General features: G+C 43.9%; 1 protein-coding gene across 1 annotated transcript in view; it reads left to right on the forward strand.

Annotated features, from left to right (window-relative positions):
• mpp3a (MAGUK p55 scaffold protein 3a) overlaps positions 1-17,889 on the forward strand; it is a 31,839-nt gene extending 13,950 nt beyond the window's left edge. The window contains exons 6-19 of the mRNA XM_069676111.1: positions 12-149; positions 232-313; positions 2,200-2,285; positions 3,934-4,008; positions 4,170-4,366; positions 6,319-6,383; positions 7,193-7,213; positions 8,124-8,165; positions 11,728-11,883; positions 11,995-12,075; positions 12,162-12,255; positions 12,337-12,445; positions 12,655-12,783; positions 14,766-17,889. Of these exons, the coding sequence (XP_069532212.1) occupies positions 12-149; positions 232-313; positions 2,200-2,285; positions 3,934-4,008; positions 4,170-4,366; positions 6,319-6,383; positions 7,193-7,213; positions 8,124-8,165; positions 11,728-11,883; positions 11,995-12,075; positions 12,162-12,255; positions 12,337-12,445; positions 12,655-12,783; positions 14,766-14,945 (1,455 nt within the window). The 3' untranslated portion in view covers positions 14,946-17,889. The remainder of the gene's footprint in view (positions 1-11; positions 150-231; positions 314-2,199; positions 2,286-3,933; positions 4,009-4,169; positions 4,367-6,318; positions 6,384-7,192; positions 7,214-8,123; positions 8,166-11,727; positions 11,884-11,994; positions 12,076-12,161; positions 12,256-12,336; positions 12,446-12,654; positions 12,784-14,765) is intronic.
• Positions 17,890-18,514: the final 625 nt, after the last annotated feature.

Consider the following 18,514-nt stretch of genomic DNA (forward strand, 5'->3'; position numbering starts at 1 on the left):
CTCCCCGTCAGGCCGTTCTCTCCGTGCACGACACCGTGGCTCAGAAGAACTTTGACCCCGTGCTGCCGCCGCTGCCGGACGACCTGGAGGACGAGCTGGAGGAGGAGTCGGTGAAGATCGTCCGGCTGGTGAAGAACAAGGAGCCTCTGGTGAGTTGCGAAGGATGAGGGAGGTGATGATGAGGGAGCCTTTGTTCTTTTCTTTTAATGATGCTTTTGTTCTGTTCACCAGGGAGCCACCATCAGACGGGATGAAGGCACCGGGGCCGTGATCGTGGCTCGGATCATGAGAGGAGGAGCAGCTGACCGGAGCGGTACATCTTCTAATTTCGTCTCTGTTGGCTTTTAAATCTTATTACACTACTGAGCTTACAGTACCTGTAATTCCCAACCGAGGGAGAGGTGCTGAAATCAGTCTGAAAGTTCATGATGATTACCAGAGTTGGAAACTAGATGGACACAAAATTCCACACAAAATAGTGCTTATTTTTCGGACTGCATTTTTTCTGCATCAAAATAATGTTTCAAAATCCTCACCACGTTTAGCACAAAGGGGGGTGGTAGCCATTGATAAACACAGTGCAAACTTTAACATCTGTATCATCTCTTGCTGCTGTAAAACAAACGGAAAAAACATCTGGCATTGACTGTACCTTTAACTAACATCTGCTAGTCTACATCACAGTAATGGTTGTGTAAGACATAGCATTGTTCTTCTTTTAAATAGTCTTAAACCAACAAACATATTCACAAAGGAAACACGTGTATGCTCTCCAAGCTGCTATATAATAAGGAGCTGCGAGCTAGTGCAGGCAGGCGACTCGAGCTGCACTGATTTCACACTTGACATTCACACTCGACATCCTCCACAATCAACCAAAAGCACTTCCTCCCAATTTGGCGGTCTGTTTAAGCTGCACCATTTCCGGTCTCTCCCTCTGCTCTGCACCTGCGCTGCGCTCATACTTCCAGCCCCACCACCAGCCCAGTGTCAACCTGCAGGCTCCAGCTTGGGAAGATATGACCTCATCGCTTTCTGCTCGTAGAATGAATCTGCGAGGAGTGATAGAGGCCAAACACAAGCTGAGTTCTGCTGCTTCCTTCAAAATAAGACAAAAAACATTCATGTGGAGTCTTTACTTACAGCTACTGCCCTGCTCGCCTCTTATAGACATGCTGAGGTGTCAAGTATAGACGTTTGTTTGCATCCAGGGGAACCAACTGAATTAAAGATGCTCAACCGTTCAGTTCAGCAGTTAATTTCTGCGAGGCTCAGCCCTCGCCGCAGACCCTCGGCCCTTTGCTGCATGCTTCCCCAGTCTCTCTTCCTACATTTCCGACTCTCTCCAATGTCCTAGCAGATAAAGGCAAAGGCTAAAAACACAATATTTAATAAAAAAAAAAAAAGCTACACCTCCAAATCTGGAAATCATCCCAAACTTAAGGTAACCTTTTGGGTTAAGAAATAGTGCGACAAGATGCTCCTGCTTTTCACAGCCGTGTGAAAGAACTCATCTGCGTGAGACTGCTCCACACAAACTTTGCATATATGTATGATTGTATAGGATAAAAACATCAAAATCCAATGCAGACAGTGAGATGAAAGCCACAGTAAGAGAGAGAGAGAGAGAGAGATGCAGCAGCAGCAGCAGGAGGAGAAAGAAGAAATATGAGAGCGATGGTGCGGTTTGTTGTTGAAACTCAAAGCTCTCCACAAATCTCCAGACAATCAGTCACGCATGATACAGACTCTGCAAAGCTCCTTTCATGAGTGTTACCATGGAAATAAAACCCATGTGCAGGAGTGTCTGATTTAGCATTACTAACATGCATGCTGGGGAAAGTTAACCAATCCATGTCCGCTACCATTAATCATTCATGTCTCCCTGCGCTTTCCTGCTGCGTCATGTGATGGAGATCTCAGAGACAGCAGCTGCAGAGAGATTACAGAGCGAGCCTCAGACCTGTTTGTATGCCTGCATACGTTGCGCTGCATGTGTTAGTGTGCGCGCTTTGTGCGTCTCCGTCCTGAGGGAGAGGCGTATCGATCCGACTTCCTCTCGGACTTTGATTTCATTGTTGTGGTTGCATCTGAGCAGATCTATCTGAGGAGATCTGTGGATCTGATGCTGCGACTGATCAACAAAGAAGCAGAGGAGTGTTGTCAGTGTTTGCTTCATGCTGTCCCTCCTCCTCTCAGGTTTGGTCCATGTAGGAGATGAACTCAGGGAGGTCAACGGAGTCTCTGTGATCCACAAGAGACCGGATGAGATCAGTCAGCTGCTGGTAAGACACACAGTTATTATACTGTATAGATTAAAGGAAACATTAACACCCAGTCTTTATATTTCTGATTAAACTCTGCTTTTGTTAACATTTTCCAGGGCAAAAATTTAAAGTGAGTGATACATGTGACTGTTAAAGAAAGCAGGATGAGATTTTCTGTTAAAAAAACACCACTTAAAATGATAATCTCAAACTTTTTCATGTAAATAAATGTCTGTTAAGTCACTATCTATCACCGAATGAGGTAACAGCCTACGGCCGAGCCTTTGCATTTGTAGTATATTGTATTTTATGGACCAGGTGTCTGTGGCGACATGTTAGTGACATCAGCCAGCAGTGGTCTCTGCAAGTGCAAAACAGTAAACAGTAATCTACTATGGCTGAACAAACAAAGAAAAGATCGATGACTACAGATACAACTTTAAAAATAAGTGAAAATCCAAAGAAAAAGAAGCGAACGCTCAGATGAAGGCAAACAGTCTAAAAAGGAAAGTCAGCGAGGAAAATCAAGAGTTAGAACCATGATCAAGGGAGCCAACCATAGACTTTTATTGCCAATGGGTGGCGCTCAAGAGCACAAAACTGAAATATTCAAAATTGTATCTTTAAGCATGTACAGAACAATGTCAGCAAAGAGATAAGAGGTTATGGCTTTGTCCACAGGGGGCACCAAAATCAACAAACTGAATGTTTCTCACGGGAGCTTTAATTAAATGAACTAAATTCTGAATCTGGGAATTTTCCACTGAGGGCAGCTTCCCTTTCATGCCAACATAACCGGCAACGTACTGTAGCAGTGAATCAGAACCAGGAAACTTTATTTACCCTCGGGGGAAATGCAGGTATAATATGAAGTCGATGATCATTATAAGGAAATTAACCACGAAATATATGCGTTAAGCATGCTCAATGTGATCTACATAAAAACATCTATTTATGATTACAACCAATAATAACCAAAATGTGTTTTATCAATTTAATACCACATGTCATCTTTTAGAACTCTATGGCTTTAAATGTATTGTACTGATATCTTTGTTTCGACCATGTCGATAAGACTTCTCAACTATAAAACAAATATACACCTGGTGTCAGTAGTAAAAACACATCACAATCTTTCCTCTTCTCTGTGCCGATTGAAAAGGTGTTTTTTTGGCTCAGTTGCATAAACAGAATTAAGTTTGTGCTTTGCTGGAGATCGATCAAACTGCTCCACAAATTCAGCCCACATATTGTTAAACATTTACTTGTCTTTGTTGTGCGCGCACAGAGTTTCAAAGTAGTCCCATAAAATTATACCCTCACCCCCTCTCTGTTGAAAACATCTGCCCCAATGTGAAAAGTACATAATGTACTTTCTTCAGAATAAAGATTGAAAATGTTTCTATTTAAAGTCGTTCCCTGTATTTGCCCAACACGGAGGCAATGGTTAATGTTGTGTGGGGTAAACAACAAAGTGTCTGATGATTATATTTCCATATTTTATTTATTTAAAACAGCGTTCACTGATAGTCCATTAAATTTAAAACCCTGCTGAACTCCACAGCAGGGTGCCTGTGAGCTTTAAGTCTATTTAGTGTTTGTCTTTATTTTGAGGCTGTGCTCACTCTCTTCTCTCTCCTACTTCCTCTGTCTATTTGTGATCTAGTCCCAGTCCCAGGGCTCCATCACTCTAAAGATAATCCCTGCCATTAAAGAAGAGGACCGCCTGAAGGAGAGCAAGGTGAAGTATCAGTAACTGAGCGTGCTCAGAGTACTGAGTGTCTGAGGGGAAGAAAGGGACTACATAATCTGCAGTCTGTTTTTTCTGTTGCATTCCACAGTAGTTATTTCTCTTTCTTAGCTAATATTAATGAATATGGTCCTTTTGGTTGTTTATTCCAGGTGTACATGAGAGCCTTGTTTGACTACATCCCTTTGGAAGATAAGGCGACACCCTGCCAAGAAGCAGGACTTCCCTTCAAGCGGGGAGACATCCTGCAGGTCGTGACCCAAGACGACCCCACATGGTGGCAGGCCAAGCGAGTGGGAGACAGCAACCTGCGAGCCGGACTCGTCCCCTCCAAAAAGTTCCAAGAGAGGTGAGAGCATCCAGGATGAGACATGTGTCTGTGCATCAAAAGGACAACCTGTAGGACCAGGACTGCACAGTTCACCCACAGAAGATTGATATTTACTTTTTCATCCAACCATTGCAATCTGTTAAATCAGAATCATGTTTTCCACCTTGAAGGGTCAACTATGATTAGATGGAGCATCAAAGCAGCCTTGAATAGGCGAATGCTGATACTGTTAGTGTCATAATCCGTCAGTAAGATGATCTCAGCAGGCTGGGAGATCCCTGCCAAACACCGCAGCGTCTGTTGGATTAATAACCACAGCTTAAACGCAGACAGATTCACAGATCAGAGGGGTATCCAAGCCTGAAAAGTCTAAACCAATGTGTTTGTTAGGTTAAGTGAATGATAGATGATAAATGCTAATGCTGTGGGATCTGTCTGAGCTCTGGGTTATAGTAATTATTAAACGACACTAACCCAACACAACATAAAACAGACTGAAAATAACCAAATCAGACACTAAACCATCCTGAAGACAGAAAAACTGCTGAGGAAATCCCCAAAAAAGAAAACAAGTCGATGCAAAAGAGCACAAAACAATTAAAGAAACATAAATGTTTGTAAAAAAAATGCTTAACCACGAAGATTAGGACAACAAAGAGACACAGAACAACTAGCAAGAGACAGATTAGGACTACAAAGAGACACAGAACAACTACAAAGAGACAGATTAGGACTACAAAGAGACACAGAACAACTACAAAGAGACAGATTAGGACTACAAAGAGACACAGAACAACTACAAAGAGACGGATTAAGACTACAAAGACACAGAACAACTACCATACCCTTCTATTAAAAGACACAGAGTGGCAGCAAAAAGGCTTGTAAATGGTCAAAAGACACATAAAACAACAAGGGTAACAAAAACGAGGCACAAAACATGAAGCACGAAGAGCTGTACGAAACAAGAAAGACACTCATCCACCATGAGGACACGTGAAGGAGACGCATAAAAGTCGACAAGTAAATGCAAAACAACCACAAGGAAACACAAAACCACTACAAATGTTTTAATGTATAAAGACCACAAAGAAAGAAACGGATACTCCACAGAAAGAAACATAAACACACCACAGAGATGACTACAAATACAAAGGGACAGATTAGAACTACAAAGAGACACAGAACAACTACAAAGACACGGATTAGGACTACAAAGAGACACAGAACAACTACAAAGAGGCAGATTAGGACTACAAAGAGACACAGAACAGCTACAAAGACACGGATTAGGACTACAAAGAGACACAGAACAACTACAAAGAGGCAGATTAGGACTACAAAGAGACACAGAACAACTACAAAGAGGCAGATTAGGACTACAAAGAGACACAGAACAACTACAAAGAGACAGATTAGGACTACAAAGAGACACAGAACAACTACAAAAGGCAGATTAGGACTACGAAGAGACACAGAACAACTACAAAGAGGCAGATTAGGACTACAAAGAGACACAAAAACCCCACAAAGGGACAGATTAGGACTACAAAGAGACACAGAACAACTACAAAGAGACAGATAACGACTATTAAGAGACACAAAACAACCACAAAGAGGGGGATTATGACTACAAAGAGACACAAAGAGACGGATAGCGACTACAAATAAACACAAAGAGATGACTACAAAGAGATACAAATTTGGTCGAAAAGAGGCTGCCTTGTTTTGTGCCCTTTCCCCTGGTTTGAGTGTCTTACTATTGTGAAGCGGGGGGGCTTTTTAGATATATTCGCCTTGGGGCATATTGTCGCTTAATGTGTTGAAGTGTTGTATGTTTCTCTCTCTTTCCTGTTTAAATCTTTTCTAATCTCCCTCCTCACCTTTGGCTTTCTTTGTCTTCCTCACCTGATGATTCTCTCTCTGCCTGCGTCCTCTCTGGCTCTTTGTGCTGCGCCACTTTCCTCCAGGCGATTGGCTTACAGGATGAAAATGGGCACGCTCCCGAATCCTAAATCGCCTAAAAAGCCTGTCTGTAAGTTTCTGCTCTCCCAGGATTCCTCTGCATCTTCTGAACTATCTCATAATTACCACCTCGACATCTCTCACTATCAGTCACTGTCATTCCAGGACAATGATACCTCTGCTGGATAAATGCAGCCATGTTTTCATTGACATTTATTCCCCTCTTTTTTGCTGGTAATTGGCATTCTCAAAGGCATTAGTATTCATTGTCCGTCCTCCGCGGGCTGCTGTGTAGACATGCTTTTAAAAGGGATGAGAGGGAGATGGAGGGAGGGATAACAGATATGAATTAATCTCTTTCATGTTTTGGTCCATCTGGCCAGCAAGCTCGGCTTAAGTAGATCCAGACTGCGCTGCAACAAAGCCTCGACAATACATTCACCTCTCACTTTCTCGCTCCATGTTATAGAGATCGGTGTACACACACAGGTGAGTGCGTAATGTGAGCGGCGGCTCTTTGTGGCGCTTAAGCCGCATGCGATCTGATTAGGCCTGAGCCGCGGGGAGACAACAAGAGCTTAGCGATATGGCAGCTAGCCCTGCTATGCTAGCTGCTGCAGCTAGCCTGCCCGCCTGCCTGTGGGGGGGACTCCTCAGTGCTCCTCCAGCTCTCTGATTAATTCCCTCAAATCCCAGCAGGGGCGCTTTAAATGTGCATCCACGCCCCTTTTACACATCTTTGATGTCAAAAAAACCTCCTTGAATTTAAAATCTGCCCCATCTCATTCTTTTATCGCATCCTCTGCAGCAAAATTCAACCTGTTCTCGCCTGCTTTAATGACTTTACACTCTGTTTCTCCCTGTTGCATTCTGTATCAGATGACGAAGGATGTGATAAAGGTGGGTACATGTGCGGCAGCAAACATTTTTCATCTCAACACACAGTAGAAATATTTCTAGTTGTCTTGTAGGAGAGTGTGTATGTGTGTGTGTGTGTGCGTTCGGAATATTTACTTCCTGCAGCTTAATTCCTCTCCTCCTCCTGTTAGCGTACCAGAGCAGAATAGAGATTCTTTGCCTAGTCTTTGTGTGTTTGAGTGTGTGTTTGAGTGAGTGTGTGTGTGTTGTACCAGGTGATCTGCAGGCAGAATAGCATCCCCCGGAGACTTAAGCCCAACCAAGCAGAGGTTGTTAAAGATAACAATAGCTCTACTTTTCCTCCTGCTTCATCCTCACTCCCTATTCTGTTTTCCCTCCTCATCTTTATTCTGCCGCAGTCCAAGCTGCAGAGTTTTCTGTAGTTTCCTTTCTTTACTGCGCTCCAACAGATTTCTTTCTCCCTATAATTAGTCTATAATTAGTCAGTCTACGATCAGAACAGATGGTCACACGTTAGATTTGATGGATGGTGTTGGATTCGTAGGTGTCTGTAAGTGAGCTCTGTGAGGAGGCCGAGCTTGTTTACGTGTGTGTGTGTGTGTGCGGGTCACAGACACAGCTGGCTCCTTTCCACATGAAGGAGAGCCACTCTTTCTCCTCTCCTTCTCTCCTCCTCTTCTCCTCTCACCCAGCCTCTGTTAGCGGCTGTCGCCTCCGACAGCGCTCCTTCATTATCTCTTGGCTGAACTCTCGCCTCCCGCCGTCCGCCTGCCTGCTGCCTGTTGTCTGCCCCGCCTGCCCTCTCTAGCGCCAGTGCCCCGCCCCCCACCTCCCTCCTTTAACTCTTCCACCTCCTCGACTCCTCCTTTAACTCTTCCAGGTCTCTTACCCTGTGCTTACCCCCCTCTTTTCCCTGCTTGCCTTCCTACAGAGGACTGTGACTGTGAGGGCTATTTCAATGGACAGTACATAGGTGAGAGCGTGCACATCTTTCTCCACCTCCTTCTCCCTCTCTGCTCTTTGCCTGCTGCAGTCTGGCTGCGCGCTGGGTCCCCGGCTGCTTTTTGGGGGGCTGGGGGTCAAATCGGCCGCTTGTAGGGTTGACCTGTCTTGGTCGGGGGTTGAGGGTTAAGGTTAAGGTTTCCAAGGGGTCAAGAGATGGGGTCAAAGACAAAGCCAGAGGAGGAAGACGGATGATGGTAGACAGGCTACTCTGGCGGGGACAAGTGTTTGTATTTAACCTGAGAGAGAAAAATGTGTGGGAAGTATTGTCTCACACTTCTGCAGGAGCCCGTAACAGATCTGCCTCTTCAGAGACTCCCATGCATAATTAATTACCCATAATTCAGCTGTCGGATATGACAGTTCAAGAGCAAAACAAACCGAGACTGTATTACAATAATGATTATGTAAGTGCATTCTGAAAGGACTTTTGGTGCTACTTAATCCGCACAATGTATTTCAAATAATGGCGTTAAAGAGGGGTTATAATGCTGTTTCACATTTTAAGACATATAAATAATGTCCAGACTAAACGTGTGTGAGGTTTCAAATCTGTAGGTAAAAGTATGTTAGAGTGATACCCAGGCTTTCTCAGCTTAGTGTGCAGGCTGCTGTGAACGCCAGGTGTCACACAGTTTTTTCTACACGCTGCACTGTGTGATGTCACACAGTGCAGCCTCCCTGCAGGCTTCGGAGAGCTGGCCAATCAGGAGAAAGCTGGCTTGTAGGGGCGGGGTTTCTTAAAGGGACAGAGCTGACTGAGTCGTTTCAGGCAGAGGCTGTATGAGGGCCTGCACAGAGCACCAGTGTGAGAAAAATGATGAGGTTTTTTTTACTGTAAATTATGCTAAGCTACTCCACTGGTATCACAGAGTGAAATATGAAGCTTGAAATCAGCATGATACCCCCCCTTTAAAATTATTTCAGTTTGTGCACAGCAAGTCAACATCTAAAGACATGAAGTAGACATCATTAAGACTTTAGTACATACACCCCTGACTCCAAATAGTTGTGAAGCTGCGTGAAATGAAATGATAATTGAGTAAATATTTTAAAAAACAAAAAAGTTTATCAGTTTGAAAATGAAATATCTTGTCTTTATTCTGTTTTCAATAAAATATAGATAAATAAAAGGATAAGCAAATTATTGCATTCCGTTTTTTACATTAGCCTTTTTTACACTGCCAGTTTAAGGCGGGATTATCATCCATGCGTCTTCCATGTAGAACGCATGGAGGCGTAATGGTGGGGCGAAGCCGTTCCGCCTCTGAGCCGGCATCGGAGGTAGTAACAGAGGCGAAATAATGTCAGTGTGAACTGCAGGGCCGGCAGTGATGTATTTGAAGCATGTGCTGTTTGTTTACACCTCGCGCACGTTTTTCTTCCAAATACCACACTATATAAAAACACACTCTGGGGCGGCTATACGCCGGCGTTGCTTAGTCCAATGTAAAGTGACAAAGGCTTCATGACGGCAGAGCTTCATTGGGGTGCTGAGGCGGAACCGCAGTGTAAAAAGGGCTATAGAAATTCAGCTGCTCTTTTCACAGTATTATTTCTTCTATAGAACCTTATGACAGAGATATAAATACTTCAACAACATAAAACATACAAACCATACAATAAATATAGATTGATTCAAAGTCACAAAAAAATTCAAATGTGCTTGTATTACTGTCAGAACTATCCTTTGATGATGATGTTACAGCACGATGTAAAAGCTGTTCAGTCCCTCCAGGAAGTTGCAATTCCACGAATTCGTGCAAATTCAACCAGTTGTTGCAACTTTTACTCGACCTCGCAATTTTGGCCAATCATCCTATTTCCTCCTCATGTGTGAAGTCATTGAAGTTCACACATCTGAGGGCATCTTTTATTGCATTACTTACTTGTTACTGATGTTTGTGTCATCGCTGATTGTACATAGTCATTGTACAGTGAGATAATAACAAGTAGAACAGCCTAAATGTAATGTAGATTCTCCCGTGCACATATGGATAGCATTTAATGTGCACGTGGGGTTTTAATGTCATTCAATTTTTACACATTTTATTTGGAGTCCTGACACTAAAATCAACCAGAAGTGATGTCAGAAGACAAACAGCTCGCTCTGCCAGTAGATGTTTTCATTAGAGCGTTTGTCCCAGTCGCTCACAGTGGATGTTTAATGTGTTACACACAAAATAAAGGCGCGAAAAAAACATCACAGCTTTTTAAAAAAGCTGCAGTGAAATCAGACATTTTTGGCCGCAGCAATCACAGAAAATGGACGTAAAATTGTGGAGGGACTTGAATAAGTAGATGGTCGTATAAAGGCCGAGTAACAGGGTTTGATAAATTGTGAACTGGGTGGAGGGAGTACATCAGTCGCCCTTAACCTCAACCCCTCTCCAGCCTTCCACTGACCTCCCCTCCCTCACCCCTTCTGCAGCCCGACCTGAACTCCCATCTCCTCCCCCACATCCTGCGAGCTGCTGGAGTGATGGTCAGCACCTCCACGCTGTAACACTAAGTGCAAACAGTTTTTGTGCTTCCTGTCGTGCACTCTGCTTGGAGCTGTAACCCCTCTACACCCCTCCCTCTGGATCCTCCTAAACCCCCCTCCTCCCTGCTGCCCTGCATCTAACTAACTGCCCCCCTGCCCCTGCTGCTGTGCTGATGTCAGTGCACTGCTTCCACCCTCCCTTAAAAACACCCTCTTCGCCCCCCGCTCCTCCCCGACCCCTCATGAGGGCCCTGCTGCGTTGGACGCATTGCACACTCAACCAGGCACGTTTGCTGCTCGTTCACCCTGTGTGGAGCTGTGAGGCTTGGGTTGTGTGATGCTCTAACGCCAGTTATAGTCTCTCCTAAGTGTAAAGCAGTGGCGCCCTCCTGTGGCCAGGTGTTTTCCTGGGAATTTTATTCAGGTACAGTGCCCCGGCTCATTCCCTCAGGTACACACCACTGACGGGGGGATACAGGCAGTCCTGGCCGTGGGGTAACCCCGACCTGCAGCCGCTCTGTGCTGCTGACGTGGTGTTTCTCAGGGCCAGGCTGTCCTGTGTGTCCTGCCTCAGCACTGTAGCCTCGTTCTGAGCAGCATGCCTTGTGTGGACCACAATGTTGGAAATGATGTCTAGTTAGGGTCACTCCAATTGGAAAGAGTCATGAAAGAGAGCCTGCTTCACCCTCAGGCTTTAGGATTTTGGTCGTGCTGCATGAAATCGAACTTAAATTGAAGCATGACGTCTGATTGGCTCAGCTAATATCTCACACTATCAAGTTTAAGATACGAGTGAGCTATTTTTATTAACGTGCAATGTTTACAGAGGTTTTTAATGCATGACAATCTGCAGGTTGGACTTGAGTTTATGCCAACATGTTTGCTCTCTGCACTAATAACTTTCTTTAAATGCACAAAGTTTAAATCTGCATCTTGAAGTGAAACTGTGTTCTCATGTGATGTCAAAAACATTATACTTCATGACATCTAATCCAAAACCTTTTTCTCTTTTTCCTTCTTCCCTCCTTTCTCCGGCCTCGCCGCACAGCTGGTTTACGGAGAAGTTTCCGGCTGAGTCGGAAGGACAGGCAGGGATCCTCCGGGGAGGGCTCCGATCCCGGAGACCCCGACTACCTGACGTATGAGGAGGTGACACGCTACCAGCAGAGGCCCCACGAGAGGCCCCGTCTGGTGGTGCTGATCGGTGAGACTGAAAGGTTCTCCTGTGGTGATAGTGACACCTTGTGGATTAAAGCATGCATTGCAACACATTTATTCCAGCACTCGAAGTTGACTTTTTGCTCTGCTTTTAAAGGTTCTCTTGGAGCACGAATCAATGAGCTGAAGCAGCGAGTGATCGCTGAAAACCCACATCGTTTTGCAGTGGCTGTTCCACGTGAGTTCCCAAACATTTCCACACACTCTACTAACAATAAACAAGCATCACACTACATGTACAAGCTCCTACTTATGTTCCCACAGATACCACCAGGCCTAAGAAGCCTCACGAGAAGGAGGGAGTGGAGTACCACTTTGTCACCAAACAGCAGTTTGATACAGATGCTTTAAACAACAAGTACGTCTGCACTGATGCCATGTTTTTATTGTATACAAACATAAACCCTTTCTAAGTAAAAGTCTTGTTTGTTCCTCCCAGGTTCATAGAACACGGCGAATACAAGGAGAACCAGTACGGCACGAGTATAGAGGCCATCCGCTCGGTGCAGGCCAAGAATAAGATGTGTGTGGTGGACGTGCAGCCGGAGGTACGGCTCATGTAGCACCTGTAATGTTTAATTTGCATCCAAATGTATCACAACACAGGAGTCAGGAGTTATACATCCTGCAGGCAGCAGCAGTTTGCTGACTGCTTGTCACATCAGATCTGCATCACTGTTGGACTCTCTCTCCCATCATGTCCTGTATTTGAACCCCGTCTCCTGTGCTGCATGTTAATCCTCCTCCATCACTGCAGGCCCTGAGGAGGCTGAGGACGGCGGAGTTCAAGCCCTACGTCATATTTGTGAAACCTCGCGTTCCTGAGAGCAGACGTCGGCGCAGCGCTGCAACCTCGCCAGGAGGGGGCGATCATGGCCGCATTACAGTGAGTCCCAGGGTTTCTCTTGGTAATATAGTGGCTCACAAAGTTTCTTTAGACAAACTTGGAGTACATATCATGAGTGACACTTAGTAGAGGAGGTTAATACCCTTTTTTTATATACATTTTATGACATAGACATGAACGTGGGTCTTTTATCATGATTTATTAATGAATCACAAAAGATGTTGAGTTTAGCAGTATGGTATTTGTGTCAATGTGATCATCAGGCGCACATCTGGAAAGAAAAGTGCAGGATGTAAATATTGGAAGCCCGTTGGCTGATATGTTTATGTTTAGAAAAGAGAGCAGAGAGCCGTCTTCACCTATTATTCAGCATGCAAGCTTTAATTAGCTGCTTGAGAATATTTCCCCCGAACATGCATGACTTATGCATGAGCAGGAGCTGAAGTAACTATTGCATGCAAATTCATCCACAATTTGCATGTGACAGTTATGTGTAAAAACATGATGCTGCCACCATTTAGAGTGATGAACAGCCTCTGTCAGTGGCGGAACGTGTCAGCTCCGAGCGCGGCTAAAAGCGAGCCCTGTCAGTCACACTGCATCATTATGTTCTGCCTGCTGGTCAGTTTGCGACGTGCCTCCCCTTTGCCTCTCCCCCGCTCTTATGTACAGATTGCTCAGTTACAATAACAGCCTCACTGTCACACATTTGAAAGACCAATTCCAAAAAAGTTGGGATGTAAAATGTGAGTAAAAACAGAATACAGTGATTTGCAAATCCTTTTCAACCTATATTCAGTTGAATAGAGCACAAAGACAAAGATATTTAATGTTCAAACTGATAAACTTTATTGTTTTTTTCGAAACATACACACATTCTGAATTTCATGCCTGCAACACGTTCCAAAAAAGTTGGGACAGGAGCAAGAAAAAGCTCAGAAAGTTGTGGAATGCTCAAAAAACACCTGGAACATTCCACAGGTAAGTAGGTTAATTGGTAACAGGTGATAGTACCATGATTGGGTATAAAAGGAGCACTCCTGAAAGGCTCAGTCGTTCACAATCAACGATGGCTCGAGGTTCTCTTTGTGAAGACTGCCTGGGTACATAGTCCAACAGTTTATGAACAACGTTCCTCAACATGCAATTGCAAGGAATTTAGAGATTTCACCGTCTACCGTCCATAATATCGTCAAAAGTTTCAAAGAATCAGGAGAAATCTCTGCACGTAAGGGGCAAGGCAGAAACCCAACACTGATTGCCTGTGACCTTTGATCCCTCAGGCGGCACTACATTAAAAAACATCCAAACTTTTTGCACGTTTACAACTTCAGCACCTTGGACAGCGCCCGAAAGCTCAGCAGTGCTGTCCTCAAGTATTCTTATTCATCACGACAGGTGAATAAAGCATGATTAATGCATTGAGTAGCCGTCAGTGGCCCTCTGCGCTGCTCACCAGCAGCTTGCTCAATCTCACAATATCACTATCAGAATGAACGAATGAAAGAAGTGTATAAATGCAGCTTTAAAACAACAGCAGGTCCATCCGATTCCGGGCCCTCCTCTGCTGCAGGCCCCTACGCAGTTGCATTACCTGCATCAATGATAGTTACGCCGTTGACCTTTGTGAAAAGAGTTGGCTCTTTAACCTAAACTTGATTGTATGGAAAAAGTCACCTACAGATTGGAATAATGGAGCCCATGTGCACATGTCAGAAACTTACATTCTTTCTGTTGGCATGTAGGGGCGACTCCACGGGCTGCAGAAGGACTCACATTGTATAAAAGTCTATGAAAAAATAGACCCTGCTTCTCACAAAATTTTCCAAGTGAGTTTATGATCTGAATCGCTCGTTCAAGTCTACTTTAGATTTACAAATGAAGCATCATACTGGGTTAGAGTAAAATAGCAGTTTCTATGGGCAGGGCGTGCTCCAAAAAAACTAAATGCAAGTCTATAATTGGGACAAAGTTTGCATGCGTCTCTCTTTCAGTAAGTTTTATTTTGCTTTCTATTGCAGGACGAAGATCTCCAGGAGATGCGACAATCCGCCATCCAGATCGATCAGCAGTACGGACACCTGGTGGACCGGGTCCTGATCAAAGAGGACTCAGCCAGTGCCTGTGCAGAACTGCGGGGGATCTTGGAAAGGCTGGAGCGGGAGTCCTTCTGGGTGCCTGTCTGCTGGGTGCGGACCTAAACTTACACACCCTCCTCCTGCAAGAACTTCACAGCCAACCCGTCCCAATCCTGCACCCGCCCTGAGCTCCTCCACCCCCCCACCCCCCCCTCTGAGAGGCCTACTGGCCAGCCCGGGAGTCTGCTGAGCGAGTGACTGATGCAGGGCTGGTCACACAGCCATAAAGTGAGGCACCAAAGGGAGAGGATGATGTCAGAGGAGGACTTTATTGTGTGGGGTGATGCAGCGGATCGATCACGGTCGTCTAAACACCCTAAGTCACAGTCTTGCTGTCACTTCCTGGAGTCATAATCAGCCAGGTTTGGCTTCAATTTATTTAACGACTTCAAAGACGAGAGGCGGATGAAAGCTTGAAGTTGGAGAAGCGTTTTACTCCTCTTTTCAGCCTAGTCGAGGGGACGGCTAAGCTTTATCGTGACTCTTGTTGGAGAACCTTCAGTAGCATGTTTTTTAAGTTTGATTCAACTTAATGCCAATTCCTGCTCATGCATCCTGTACAGCATAAGAACCATCAACACAACAGGACTAGTAAGATATAACCCGTTAAGTGAATGCCATTTGAAACGAGTCTTTTTGCTAAACAACAAAACTCCGACACTCGGACTGAAACTAAAAAGGAATGAGAACTTTATTTTCTACAGAACTGTTTGTATTTAGGAAACGCATGGTTATTAATCTTAAATGTAAATACTGTAAATGTTAACTCCTCGCGTGCCAACGAATGATCTCGTAGCACTTCAATGCAACCTGTTTACCGTTAATCCCTGGGAGCCCACATGTGTTTGTGTGTAAAACAATGATTTGCACAAAGTGTGTGTGGATGGATGTCACCGTGTATGTTCACGTGCACCAACCTGAGGTCGTCCTTTTACGTACAGGAGAGGGTTTTGTACAGTTTACTTGCACACGTGTGTGTTTTTAACAGCAGAAGAAGAAGAGGAGGAGGAGGCGACTCCACGCCTGTGTTCTTTGATAATCAGGGTTTCGCTTTATTGATGTCTGAGTGGAAACAGTGTGGAGATAAAATCAATCCAAAAAATAATGCTCAACTTTGATGTTTAGATAAATTCTGATTAATTTCCAGCAGAAAAGGACAAACATTCCTTGTTCATTGCGGCTCAGTTGCAATTATTATTTTCTGTCTTTTTCCTGTTGATATTAAAGTTTATTAAAGCTAGACGGATCACATTGGACATTTAGAAGATTATAAATGAAAAAAAAATACTGTAAATCTACTTTGTCATAAAGAGGGGGTATTATGCTGTTTCAAATCTGTAGGTAAAAGTATGTTGGAGTAATCCCTCAGCTCAGTCTGCTGTGAACGACAGGTTTCACAGGTTTTTGTACACTTTGTGACGTCACAAAGTGCAGCCTCAGCAGGCTTTCGGAGAGCTGGCCAATCAGAAGAAAGCTGGCTTGTAGGGGCGGGGTTTCTTAGCTGACTGAGTCATTTCAGGCAGAGGCTGTATGAGGGCCTGCACAGAGCTCCAGTGTGAGAAAAATTAGGAGTTTTTTTAACTGTAAATTATGCTAAGCTACTCCACAGGTATCACAGAGTGAAATAATGAAGCTTGAATTTAGCATAATACCCCCCTTTAAAGGCTTGATATACACTTGACGTAATCCCGGCATTGACTCTGGGAAAATACTTTAGATTGAACTTAAAGGATGGACTTACAGCTTTTCAAATCTGTCTTAAAAACATGCCACATGTACATTCAAAGAGCTGTTGGTCATTTTACTGTTGCTTCATCTCTTCTGGTGTGAAAACATCCCTATGTGGCACAATTTTACTGAAGGTTAAGGGGCACAAAATCGTATTTACAGCAGGGCTGTGGAGTTCGAAGTTTGCAATATCAAGTGTTACAACAACTATTTGGTATAGATACATCTCTCCTTGTTATTATCTATCTCAGTAATGACTACATTTATCTGGAGTTAATATACCAGTGCCCTTGTTAATAACAAACAATATTCATACCAGGCTGTTTCTAATGTTAATTTAAATGAATAGCCTTGGGGTGCTGGTTTAGCTCAGTGGGTAGAGCAGGCGCCCCGTAATCAGAGGCTACTGTCAGAGGCTACTCGGCCCTTTGCTGCACGCCATTCCCCAATTTCTTCTCCCAATATTTCCTGTATCTCCTTAGTTGTCCTATTTAATTTAATAAAGGCAAAATAGCAAAAAAAAAAATATCTTCAAAATGAATATCCCACTAATGTTCCTGTTTATATGCAACCGTGCATACTCCAATCCCTCCTTGCCTTGTGAACTGTTGGGTAGTTGGTTTGTTTACGACACACACAGCTGACTGCTCACAGGCAAGAGTGTGTGTTGACTTGAATAATATCACTTTATGTCACATGTCTTAATCCGAAAATGATACATTAGGAATAAATCCTTATTGGGGAATATCTAAACTTTAAAAACGGTTACATAACTTCTTTTTTGAAAGTGGATATTTAGTGTTCACTGTCAGCTGTCTGGTCAAACACACACATTTGTATTAAAAGGACAGCAGCTTTGGTCGCTGACATATTAGCTCCAGCTAAATTTAAGGATTCATTCAATCACAGAAGGATTATGTTCCCAATCTGTCAAACTGAAATCTCTTTAGGAAGCGACCGTTTCCTTCCAGTCAGGAGAAGAGAAACTCTTACAGATACAAAGAGCTCCTTCAAGGTACATATGAAGACAGATTTGAAAGAAGTGAAACTATCCTTCAATGTCACAAATCAAATCAGAGAAACCAATAAGACAGTACAGGCTTCTGTCACAGGTGATTATAAAACCGATGGATTAAAGTATCATTCCTCCTCCGGCCCATCCAGCCTCTTCTTTTTCAAACACGCAATGTTTTCTCTGATCTCTTCGTGTGTTGTAAGAAACCCTGAATGTTGAGTTTGTAACGTGACATGTACAAAGTGCCATAATAAAGCTAGCTGATCTAACGTCTGCCACTTCGTCGAAATGATTCCTCACCTTCAGCTTTAACCTTTACACTGTTTACTCCTCCCGTGACGGCCGGCAGTTTGCTCCAATGCCGTGATGTCAAAATGCTTAATGTGTGTGTTTACCTCCCGGCTGCTCTCGGCTTCATTGCAGTTCATTAAGGTGCATCTATCTGGAAGGAGACCTCGGCTTGTGTCCACAAGAGCGCTCGGCACGTCTCCGTTCTATCAGCGCTGTTTTGCAGGCGGCGGGCTCCGGGGACAGATTATTGTCACAGTGATAGATAAGTTAAAAACAAATCCAAGGTCTGGGAAGAATTTAGATGCACTCTTGAGGAACCTGAAAGCCGTAAGTTCAAACTATTTCATTTCCTCACTGTGGCTGTGTGTTATCAGGAGCTGCTGGAGAAGTCAAACTGAATATTTCAGAGCTGATCTAAATATATTTATTTAACGTGACTGTATTTTAGGAATAACTTGAGCACTTTTTGTTTACAGACCAACTTTTGCAGACTCATAACAGGGACAAATGCCCTCTGTCAAAGTCAATGTCACGCTTTCATTTATGTTGATTTATTCATGATGCATTCTGATGTGAGCAGCACTTTAATGTTTTAAAG

This window comes from Semicossyphus pulcher, unplaced genomic scaffold (genome assembly GCF_022749685.1).
Source record: "Semicossyphus pulcher isolate SPU_LCO1_2020_fin unplaced genomic scaffold, fSemPul1.0.p SCAF_25, whole genome shotgun sequence".
Taxonomy (NCBI): domain Eukaryota; kingdom Metazoa; phylum Chordata; class Actinopteri; order Labriformes; family Labridae; genus Semicossyphus; species Semicossyphus pulcher.